Here is a 13,118-nt window from a genome sequence, read left to right as displayed (position 1 = left end):
TGTGATCTAACGTATTGATCACATCTAATCTGTCTGTGTTTACAAACATTAATACCATCATAAATCAGGTTGATCAACAGTAACTGAATATTCAGCAGGGCCACAGGAAGTAGGGGTGCTGGGGGTGCTGCAGCTCCCCCTATTGGTGAGAATGTAGATGTTTAAATGTAGTCTATGAAAAATATTTAGCACAATTTATAAATTCTTTATGAATATTTAGGGAAATGATTTTGACACACGTAGGCTATTACGTGTATTTTGTATTTAAATGTAATTATTTTTAGGCCTAATCAACACAGGTTCACGTTGACTTCTGAAGACATGGGTACGCAGCACCATGACCCAGAAAAGACTCACACACCTTTCTCTGATACACACCCACACACAGATTCTGAACTCCCTGGACATTCGTCCCCTCATGAGAGACTTTATCTCCATGCCCCCAGAGCACACCTCCACATTTGGACACCTGTAACCATGGTAACCCTCCCTGCAGCTCAAAGTAAGAGCATGGTGCCACCGTACACTTTCATATCTATTCATACAGTTTAACGTCACACTACAGTATTTTTACAAGGTGGTGGTGATGGAGATGGAGTGTGTTATTATGATTGTGTGTTCTGTGTGTAATGGATATGGAGAGTTGTTAAATAATGTTTAAATAGTCAGATTATTTCCTTGTGGTGTGCATAAAAGGATTTTGGAGTCACGTGACATAAACATAGATGGTGCAGTGACTCAGGTTCATGTCAGCTGATCTAATCTATTGCATTGTTATAGTGTTATTGTGAAGTTTAGCTAATAGTGCATATATTCATCTGAGAACTGATGATGTCTGTGCGTTACAGATAGTGTTGTGTTCAAGACCGCACTATCCGAGACCAAGACTTACCCGAGACCAGAATGCACCGAGACCAAGACAAGACCAAGACTTTCGGGAGCCGAGACCGAGTCAAGACCAAGACCGAGACAAGCCGAGACCAAGACCAAGACCATAAACATTTTTTTTTCAATTTAAAAAAATATATAAATAAATAAAATTATGACAAGGTTCAACAGTTAAATAACATCTCTCTTTAATTTTAGTTTATTTTAAATACATTTGACGGACAAAAAAGGTGCCTGCAAAAAATTAACTAAAATATTAAAACTACTACTGCTACTGATAAATTCACAATTATTCTACATATTTGAAAACAAGATTTTTATGTCAGCTGAATGTACAGCAAGTGTTTAAAAGCATTTCTGCCAAGAAATAATAATTCTTGATTCTGATTCTTTGAGTTGTTCAGGTTTAACAGGTCACAGATTTCACAAGATAATTTTTTAGTTTGAAAAAGCCTTTACACAGGTTATTTTTATTAATTCACTTAGTTGATATAGTTTAATTTGGTTACTGTAATATAACTAGGATATTCAATTCACAAAGGTTTCCAACTGTAACTGTAAAAGTGAAACTTTCTGAAATAAAACTACAAACAAGTTGTCATCAGTGTAAAAAACATAGAGCTACAGGTAGATGTGAAACTAAATAAAACAAACAAACCCTGGAACAGTCATGTGACAAATTAATCAATTGTTCTTGTTGAGAATTATTATTATTATTCTGGAAACAGAAACTATAAAAATTAATTATATTGTGAACCTGTTTATATTGTGGGGAACATATTGTATACATACATGTAATTGGAGTCTAAAGACACAAAAAAAAAAACACCACTTTAAAAGATAATAGACTAATATAAGACCTCTTTACAGTTATTTGACTCATTCTGTGATGCGCGGCGATGACGCGCTGGTGACGACATAATCCAAGATGGCGGCGGCCCGGACTACAGCCGATATTATGTAATAAAGCCTTAAAAGACATGGATATAATGAAAAGAGTGGATGGACAGATGCATAAACATGCAGACTTTCACACGGACACACAAGGACTTATTAAACACACACGGACCTCAGTCAACACGGTAAAAGGAACAGGCTTCACCGCTCGGCAGGCACTAGGACCCAGAAGCAGAGTAAGTGCGTCCCCTATCCATCCTTCACAGACTGTAATATCATCAGTTTATCATTTTACCAGTTATTAGAGCTACTGTCTTTACCAGGGAGATAATATTTATTACTGGTGATTGTTTTCTGGAGTTTTACTGGGATTTTTACCGGTGATTAGTTCATATCTCCTTCTGCTCCACGGTCCAAACTGACACCGCAGCCACACACACACACACACACACACACACACACACACACACACACACACACAGTCACATTAAGGAAGGTTGCGGTCATTATACGGGGTGGATTAAATAATGACTAAAGGATTGTTTTATCCCGTTCTTCTCCGTGTTATTATCACATTATAAAAAAGGGTAAAAATAGCAGGAATTAGTGCTGGTCTCGAACGGTCTTGACGGAAAATCCCGAGTCCGGGCAGCCCGAGTCCAAGACAAGACCGAGTCAAAATACTTCAGAGACCGAGACAAGACCAAGACCTTTAAAATTTGGTCTCGAGACCGGTCTCGAGACCAAGACCGGTCTTGACCACCCCAACACTAGTTACAGACCCTGGCTTATTCTGATATAAACTTTATTTTTTTGAATTTTATTTGAACTAGATTCATATATTTCAGAAAGTTAAAGTATAAGATACAGTTATTTGATATTTATTGTATTTGTATTGTGTATTTGAAAAACAATAATTCCAAAAACTTTAAAAATAGAATTTTAATCAGTTTTTACCTACTTTTTAACCAATTACGTGACATTTAAACCCTGTTTTAGTTCCAGGCTGACCCCACATGGGTTAAACAAATACTTAAATAAGTCAATAAAAAAAAATAAAAAATAAGTTGATCTCCAAAGCCACCAAATATGACAACACAAAATACTTTTGTTTTAATGACAATTTACCAAAAACCTCTTGGGTAATAATAAAATAAGCTTTGTTTTTTGAAAATAGCCAAACACAGACACATTATAAAAACATATAGACACAAGCACCAAAACATCAGCCTATTGCAAAACAGAAATACAACAATAATAATAATAATATGAATAATAATATAACAATAAACATAAAAATAAGATTAAGAAAAATGAAAATATTAACAACAATAATAATATCAATATAAATATGAAATAAGAATAATAAGAAAAATGATAATCTAGATGAGAATGATCTGGGACATGCCATCTACCAGTGGTTGTTAGTGATTGGTAGATGACCGTTGCTATGGATACTATGGACAAATACAGAATGAATTCTCCCTCAAAAGGAAACACTCTGAAAAAACTCTGCTGCTGGGAAATTCCCTGCTAATCATTCCCTCCTGATAAAACAAGTAAAGACTGAAGGACACGTCACAGAAAACAATAATGCTAAAGCTGCTAAATAATAAGCTCTGAATAAATGGAGACTTTGAACCACTAGGAATGAACTTTGACCCTGAACATTGAACATTAATATTACATAGAAGCTTAGTGGTGGTGGTGTCTGCTGGTCTCTTAATGGTTTTCTGGTGTATGTTAACATGAAACACATCAGTTTAAAAATCATTAAATCAAAACTATATGTTCAATTCCCATAAGGTTTTATAGATAACGCTAATAATTCTGTAATTTTTCTCATGTTTAATTAAAAAATTCATACAATAATGAAATAAGATAAAAATACTAATTATTGAACAAACTAAAAAACTTAAATTGTAATATCAAATTAGGAAAATAAACTAAAATATATTTTGGTTAAGAAAGTTTTTTACAAAAGTTCAGCCTTTGTTTCAAAGTTAGATTTGAAATGTTTCACATGAAAATGTCTCCTCCATGAACCAGTAATTATTTTATTTTTAAACCTAAAATATATAAAGACTAAGAAAAAAATAGGAACCACAACAATATTTATGTTTTAGTTTGTTTTTGAATATTTCATTTAAAATCACTAATGTCCTAAAAAGTCACAACTTTCACATTATTACATTATTTAATAATAATAAATATAGAAACAAAACACACATCAAACAAATGTTTTTCTGATCTTAAATCAGAAATGTCCAAATCAACATATATTAAATTAAAGCAGCTTTAATAGATAAACCAGAAATGAATTTCTCCTCTTTTTGACATGAATGAAATGAATGATTATGAAACTATATCTTGTGTGAACTGCAGTGAACTGGTAGAAAGAACATTAGATAACACACAACACAACTTGTTCACAACTTATACAGAAAGAATATAAAAATAACATTGTTTGACCTAGAAAATAAACACTTACACAACAGAATAATTACAACATATAAACGTTGATTAAATAAGATATTATGGAAACAACACACACACACACACACACACACACACACACACACACACACACACACACACACACACACACACACACACACACACACACACACACACACACACACACACACACACACACACACACACACACACACAGTATATGTATGTGTGGGTGAATGAATAAGGATGTATGTATGGGAGAAACGTGTCCTGAGTGTGAGTGTGCCAGTGGGCGTGTCATAGAGTGATTGATTGATGGATGATGACACTTTATGTATAACTGAGAGAAACGTGTTATGAATGAAAAATGTACCAGGGCGTGTCTTTGAGTGAGTGATCATGTGATAGAAGGATAGCTGTTTTCACACATATATGCATACACACATACATACAGACTTACACACATACCAGTTTTTGTTTAATTCTTTAAATATTTATAATTTAAGATGTGTTAGGATCTTTTTTTTTAAGGAATTACTAAAAACTTTTTCTTGTTGATCATACGTTGATATTTTTGAAATGACAATTAGAATAACTTTTGGATATCATATTTATAGATTTCATACTGTTTTCTTTCTCTTGATGAATAGAGTTGATTGACTTTATTTTTTTGTCTCTCTCCCCAACACTTTACAGTTGTAGCTTGAATAAAAGTCATATTTTTTAGTTAAAAGGTAAATGAACAAATGATCTTAATAACAGACATGGATAACATTATTTCATATATTGAGGAATCATATATACTGTATAGACCCTGGCCCAGAATGCAGAACAGTGGCTGATCACCTGAGGTAATAAAAACAACCTCACCACCTAAAACGTCTAATCAAAGGTGGGGGGGCTGAACTGTACATGGTACGTGGTCTATAGATTTAACTAGGACTCTTTAGAGAGATAATAAAGACATAAATACAATCAAAAATCTGTTCTCTTGTAATCTATATAAATATTAGTAGAGGCATAAATTAACATAACACCTGGTTACATTTCTGTTTTGTTCTAATTACTGTTTTATTCTAATGATTTGATTTCTTTACAGTTCTTTGAGTTATTTTCTTACTTTTTTATTCACTTACTTCTTTAATAATCTCTGTCAGTTTGAATATTATGTTACAACTGTGTAAAATATTGTCATTTTCCTCTCTTTATGTTCTAAAAATCTCACAATTAAAACCCTTATGTGTATTTATATCCTCAGATAGATAAATAAATATGTAGACATGGATAGAATTAGATAGAAATGATAACTTGAAATATTTAAAAAATCATAATCAACCTTTGAAATGTATATAAATGTTGTAGTTTTTTGTTCACAGGATACAGACATCACCAGCTGAGAACAGAAACCATTGGATAAGTATTTGATTTAGTCGAGGACGTGTATGTTAAACTTTAATTATGATTTATTTATTTTTAATAAATATAATTATTTACAAGAGAGGGCAATGACAAATTACTTTAAATATAAATTAAAATAATCTGAAACAAATCACCTGATCAGTTAGGAAATAGAACAGCTGATAGAATAACACTAATTTACTAATATAGATTCATATAATTGTAATTTAAATGAGTAAGCGATATCACTGTGCTTTAATTGATTTTTATTCAACAAAAGTTTCTATATTATATTGATCGATTATTTCTGCACAGTTTATATTAGAGGGTGATCACGTGTTTTTGTCGTTTGTGCTTCAAAAGCTTCCATATAAATTTGTTAAAGATTGATAGTAATTTCTGAAAGTCATTTCCTGATTGGTCGCTGTGGGCAGGCAGGACCGTGAATGTATTTTTCCTCACTAAGAAATAAGAATCAATCAATCAGTTAAGGTTCCTGCTGTGGGTTTTCACATTCACATGGAAAGAGAAGTGATATTAAAATAAAATACACACACACTACATAGCAATCATAGACTCACCTCACTATGTGGTTGTATGTAATAAAGAAATTATAAAATCTGTGTTGAATAATTCTTAAAACATCTTTTGTAATCATGTGATGTTTTATAAGATTAATTTTGATGAGCATGTATTCAGTTTTTGTTTGTACAGATAAATATAAGTGGCTAATTTCAAGTTTACTATGTATATTCAATTTAAACACAAATCATGTTTGTATTCTGTTCTGTTCTACTTATAACTTTTTTTCTTATATTAAAACATAGTCTAACAGTAAATCCAAATAAATGTAATAAAGTTAAATAAAAGTTTTTGGCCCACTCTAACAATGGTAAACAAAATAGGAATATAACTTTAAAATAAATTAAAGGAAAAATAACGTTAAAATAAATTAACAAGCTTACTTTAACTAACCTGATATTATAATTTCCAAATAACGTTAATATAACATATTAACGATTTCAACTTAATCTAAATCTAAAAATAACACAACCATGTACGTAAACAAAGAGACAAATCAGATATAAACAAGACAATCAGATTAACACTAAAATGTCAGTTTGACCCAAAATGTACAAAGTCTAAATCATTAATTAATTAATTATAATTATATTCTAAAATTAAACTTAAAACACATTAAACAACTCATGTTCTATATACCTAAATAAATTAAATAAACAGACACCATAGACCCCTAAATGATCATTAATAATGAATAAATCAATAAATCTTAAACATAATTTGTATTTCTTTAAATCACCAGTAAATGACATCTTTAACTAATTACAAGGAGCTGATCATTTGCTTTCTAAATGTATAAAAACACTGATAAATCTATGTTTGGGGTCCAGGGAGTGAGCAGACCCTGAGGACCACAGCTGTGTTTTAGATGAGTGTCTGATCTTCAATTGACTTGTTATGACTTGTTGATTCATTTTCTGTTCATCTCTAATAAATTGATTGATTGATTCAGCAAAACCTCTGACTATGTCTCTCTGTATGAAATCTTAGGTACTGAACACCAGAGTTAGCTCAAAAACTCTAACAATTGTTAAACAATGATATTTGTAACATACGTCTACAGTTTGAAATATATTTAAAACGTTTTAAAAACATACATATTTCTGTTTTAATAAATGTATGAGTGGGTCAAGTTCAAATTTTTATTATTTTATTTTATATTACGCATTGTTGGAATGTCAGTGCTAAATAAATATTTTCATATTTTAAAGGCAGGGGAGGTGATTTTTGAAAGCTAGCATGATTTTGAATGTAGCTTACCCCCCTCCCCTCTGTGCTCCGTCTCACTCACATGCATTAGCACAGCTGCTGCAGAAGTGGATCTAAGCTCATCACTTGTATTGTGTAGAAACTACGTCGTCTCATTCAGCAGTAAGTAAACACTAAACTTTATCATTATATACTGTATGTTAAAAAACGTGACTAAAAACTCTGTTTTAAGTTCGTCACCAATGACGCGTTTTGGATAATAAAAAAACGAACCATCTTTTTTCATTGGTCAACGTTTGTACAGGTTTACAGCTGCTACACATGATGGATTTTCTTTGTTCCTTTTTCAGAGCTCATAAGATCTTCATTTCTGTCAGAACATTAAGAAAATTTCAACCAAAAACTTAAAAAGTGTATCTGGAAAATACCCCTACCCTACCTTTTATTGATTGATTATTTGAAGCATTAGTTTTGATTTATACAATTGCATAGTTTTAATTTTAGTGGTTAGTAACATTCAGAGCTGGAAATTTATTTCAGTTTTCAGTCAATAATTCACATTTCGGTTCATCCCTAATTTTTTGACTTAATAACTTGTGTCAGAGAAAAGATTAAAATGTAATTTCATAAGATATAGTTATATTTTTATATGAACACAATTCTCACTGATTGGTTCCACCTCCTCTGATCTTCTCTCTCATTCCTTCATCAGCTCCTCATAGTTCTCCATCAGCCTCTCCTCACTCCCTTCTTATCTCTGTCCTTCATCCCTCTAACCTTAACCCTTAATCCCAGTCCTCCTCCTTTAGTGTCCCACCTCTCACACCTTCATCACATTCCTCTGATACAGCTCTCTGTCACACATGTGATGGGGATTGATGTGAACATGTGATGAGCTGCTGTGATGTGTCTCACCTCAGAGTGTTCAGTCTCTGAGAGAGCAGCTTCACTGCTGAGTCTCCTGGATGGTTGTAGCTCAGGTCCAGCTCTCTCACACTGGAGGAGTTGGAGCTCAAAGCTGCTGCCAGAGAAGCACCGCCCACCTCTGTGATGACACAACCTGACAGACTGGATTCAGAAAAACATCCACAACTCAAGAAACAAGTGAGGAGACGAGGAACAGGACAATGTTGATGGAACATGTGATCCACTGACCTGAGAGAGTCCAGTTTACAGTGAGGACTCTTCAGTCCTTCACACAGCAGCTTCACTCCTGAATCCTGCAGATCATTGTTACTCAGGTCCAGATGTTTCACACTGGAGGACTGAGAGCTGAGGACTGAGGACAGAGCTGCACAGCTTCTCTCTGAGAGACCACAGGAACTCAACCTGATGAAGAATCAGAGAAACCTTACAGATGTTTGTCTGTGACAGAATTAAAGACATGTTCTTCTAAAGTCACATACTCAACTTTCTTGGAGGCTTTGATCACTGGGAGCAGATTCAGAAAAGCTTCTTCTGAAGGAGAGAATCTTTTCAGGTCAAAGACATCCAGATGTTCTTGTGATGACAGTAAGATGAAGACCAGCGCTGACCACTGAGCAGGAGACAGTTTCTCTGTGGAGAGTCTTCCTGAATTCATGTACCGTTGGATCTCCTCCAGCAGAGAGCGATCATTCACTTCATTCAGACAGTGGAACAGGTTGATGCTTCTCTCTGTGGACAACCTCTTACTCAGCTTCTTCTTGATGTATTTAACTGTTTTTTGATTGGTCTGTGAGTCACTTCCTGTCTGTGTCAGCAGGCCTTGTAGGAGCCTCTGATTGGTCGGCAGTGAAAGACCCAGTAGGAAGCGGAGGAACAAATCCAAGTGTCCGTTTGGACTCCGTAAGGCCTCGTCCACAGCGCTCTGATGGAGATGGTTCAGAGTTGGTTTTTTAAATGTAGACATCTTGAAGCTCTTCTTCTTCTGTGGTTGATGATCCAGCAGGTTGACTTTAGAGCTGATGAAGGTCTGATGGACATGAAGAGCAGCCAGAAACTCCTGAAGGCTCAGGTGGATGAAGGTGAACACCTTGTCCTGGTACAGGCTGCTCTCTTCTCTGAAGACCTGTGTGAACACTCCTGAGCACACTGAGGCTGCTTTGAGGTCCATGCCACACTCTGTCAGGTCACTCTCATAAAAGATCAGCTTTCCTTTCTGCAGCTGTTCAAAAGCTAGTTTTCCCAGAGACTCCATCATCTCCCTGTTCTGTGGACTCCAGTGTTGATCTGTGGAACCTTCTCCATCAAACTTCACCATCTTGACTTTGTTCTGAAGGACCACATAGTGGCTGTAGATCTGAGTCAGAGTCCTGGGCAGCTCTCCCTCCTCTCTGCTCTTCAACATGTCCTCCAGAACTGTAGCAGTGATCCAGCAGAAGAGTGGGATGTGGCACATGATGTGAAGGCTACGACACGTCCTGATGTGGGACATGATAATGCTGACCTGCTCCTCATCTGTGGACCTCCTCCTGAAGTACTCGTCCTTCTGATGGTCCGTAAACCCTCTGACTTCTGTCACCATGTCCACACACTCAGGAGGGATCTGATTGGCTGCTGCAGGCCGTGTGGTTATCCAGAGTCGGGCTGATGGAAGCAGTTCTCCTCTGATGAGGTTTATCAGCAGAACCTCCAATGAGGTGGACTCTGAGACATCAGTCAGGTTCTGAGTGCTGAGGAAGTCCAGAGGGAGCCGACACTCATCCAGACCATCCAAGATGAACAAAACCAGGAACTCCTGGAAGCTGCAGATTCCTGCTTCTTTGCTTCCAGAGAAGAAGTGATCAACAAGTCCCACCAGGCTGAAGCTCCTCCCCCTCAGCACATTCAGCTCCCTGAAGGTCAGTGGGAATGTGTAGTGGAACTCCTGCTGGGCTTTGTCTTCAGCCCAGTCCACAGTGAACTTGTGTGTTAAGAGTGTTTTCCCAATGCCAGCCACGCCCTTTGTCATCACTGTCCTGATTGGTCGAGGTCTTCCAGGAGGGGCTTTAAAGAGCTCTTCTAGTGTGATGGCTCTTTCTGCTGTGTCTGATCTCCTATATGCTGTTTCTATCTGTATGACCTCATGTTCCTGGTTGACCTCTCCACTCCCTCCCTCTGTGATGTAGAGCTCTGTGAAGATATCCTTCAGGAGGGTTGGACTTCCTGCTTTAGCCACGCCCTCAGACACACACTGGAACTTCTTCTTCAGCTTGGACTTTAGCTCACGTTGGTATCGATGAGCCTTTGTTCCTGAATGAAGACAAACTTAATGTTAGAGTGGAGAAGTCAGAGCAGGTTTGAACATTGGAGATCAAAGCGTGTGATGTTCTCAGTCTGGATGGTTCCTCAGATTAAATGTGACTGATTGAATCATGCTTTGAAAAAGAAAAGCCAGCTTTGTGTCCTTCATGTGATGTTCCTAACAGTGAAGATGTTCACATGCTCTTACTGCTCTGCAGACGCTTAGCCAGCTCCTCCTGCTTCATCCTCTTCAGGAAATACAGTGTGATGTTCAGAAAGGCCTCCCTGCTTTTCCTCTGCTCCTCATCTTCACCCTCCATCTGACTCTCTGAGCACTCTGGATCATCTCCATCCACAATCTTCTGCATGTATTTGAGTTCAGCCTTAACAAAGCTGATGATGTTGTCCTCCAGCAGCTGGAACACAAACACATTAAAGGTGATGAGTGAAGTCCTGCTCCGTGTGTGTATGTGTGTGTGTGTGTGTGTGTGTACAGTGGTTTGATCACAGGCTGACACAGGTTTAGTGTCTTTGTAGACGTACACACCATAAAGATGGAGTCAGGCTCAGCTCCAGAGGAACCATCCACACCCTCCAAGCTGCTGTGGAGAAGACACAGACACTCAGACATGCTGAGGAGCAGCTGGAGGAAAGCACAGGAAGCTCTGGTAATATCATGTGAACATCAGTAACAGTGGGTGATGTCCTGCAGAGCCACAGTGCAGTGAGTGTGGAGCAGCCTTTGGAGCTCAGCTCACGTGTGGAAATCTGAAGATCACACACTGTCTAAGACTCACCTACACACTGGAGACCATTCCTACAAAGCCTTTTCTCTTTCACCTTCCACTGTTTGCTGCGATTTACAACACCACTTCAAATAACAAACATAGTCCATCAAAATGTATTTTTTTTTATTGGGGGCGCTTACCACTCTCAATGGGCCACTTTTTATTCTGGCTTTTTAACACACCACACTAAATAGGGCAAACATTTAAAATAATATATATACAAAAATAATAAATAATTATGAAAACACCATACACATACAAAACTAATTAACTAGGGCTCCTGTGGTGAGGGCGGTCCAGGTGAACCAATTTCTTCCAAAGCTGGCGGTCCCGTGCCAGCAGATCTACATCCTCCACAACAAGTCTGTGTTGTCTCAGATCGCCTGTTATGATATTGACCCATTGTGGGCGGGGCTTGCCTCCTGGTTGTCTCCAATCTGCTGCCCTTGGGTCAAACTGTAGAATAGCTTTCGTCAGATGGTCAGGAGGTATGTGAAGGACATGGTCAAACCAGCATGTGTGTCACTGTGCAGCCAAGCAAGATGCTCTAGGTTGACATGTGTGGGCTCTTATCACTTCATTGGAATAAAAATAAATAAGTACTTGAAATTGTTTAAACTGTGGACCCTGAATCTATAATCTATGAAAGTTTAACTTTTTTAATAAAATTATGGAAATTAAACAACTTTTCCATGATATTCAATTTTTTATTTAGGGCCTGTATAAGAGGGTGTGGACACTTTCTCTCAGTTTTTATTTTTATTTTTACTTCACCTCCCTGAAACGTTTCAGTTTGTTTTTCAATTGCATTGTACAGGTTATAGGTCACGTTAAAGGTGGAAAATACTGTGAAATTATTTATTTATATTGTCCCTCCTCCGGTTACTCTCCATAATAGTTTTGAAGCCCTCTATAGAGACAAAGTCAGTCTAATTGAGCGACTGAAACAACCACCACGAAAACGTCTCCATCCCCCGCTGGGACTGAATTCCCATCAGTCCAAATCCTCCGTAGCCTGTCTAAAACTTCTCAGAGCAGCAGTACAGAGACACTCTGGTTCCACGTACAGCCCTACAGCCATCAACAAACACCGCTCTACTCCACCTGCTGCAGAGCTGTTTCTACGCAGAAAGACCCCAATGACGGAGAGTCCCCATCAGCCATCAGTGACCCTCTCACCATCAGAGTAACAGGTTCACACACATTCCTAGTCACTCATTATTGGTGATTCAATAACTAGGAACATCAGATTATTTAATGCCATCACACACTGTATTCCAGGTGCTACAGTTCACACTATCTGAGACAAACTGAACCAAATGTTACCCACGCTGCCACCAACTGTTACTAAAATAGTGTTACATGTAGGAACAAACAACAACGTTTTAACGTGGTCAGACCAGATTATGAAGTGGATCAGATCTGAGGGAGTATAAAAGCTCCGCCTCCTGGTGCACAGCACTATTGTTGCTCTTCAATGTCATCATGGATATAAATTCATGATATTTAACCAATCAATCAATCAAATTTTATTTTTTAAAAAGAAGCTCCTTTCATACAGCAAGTGTAAAATCATAAACTGTTCCTACTGTAAAGACGCTCTGCCAGTTTTCGCCATTGTAGTGATTGACGCTGCTAGCTCCACCCCTTTCATGTGAATCCAGGCTGAAAACAATTGGCTATAATTAGCGTGTT

The 13,118-nt window shown here is 37.0% G+C and overlaps 1 protein-coding gene across 1 annotated transcript; it reads right to left on the bottom strand.

Annotated features, from left to right (window-relative positions):
• Positions 1-8,675: 8,675 nt before the first annotated feature.
• Positions 8,676-10,897, bottom strand: LOC114458970 (protein NLRC3-like; the record flags this gene model as incomplete). Its single annotated transcript, XM_028441355.1, has 3 exons — positions 10,844-10,897; positions 8,838-10,644; positions 8,676-8,760 (listed from the first exon to the last, which is right to left on the bottom strand). Coding segments are annotated over exons 1-3 (1,929 nt in total), but the record flags the coding sequence as incomplete, so codon positions are not given.
• Between the last annotated feature and the right edge of the window lie 2,221 nt (positions 10,898-13,118).

Source organism: Gouania willdenowi, unplaced genomic scaffold (assembly GCF_900634775.1).
Source record: "Gouania willdenowi unplaced genomic scaffold, fGouWil2.1 scaffold_226_arrow_ctg1, whole genome shotgun sequence".
Lineage (NCBI taxonomy): Eukaryota > Metazoa > Chordata > Actinopteri > Blenniiformes > Gobiesocidae > Gouania > Gouania willdenowi.
This window is presented reverse-complemented; position numbering and strand designations above follow the sequence as displayed.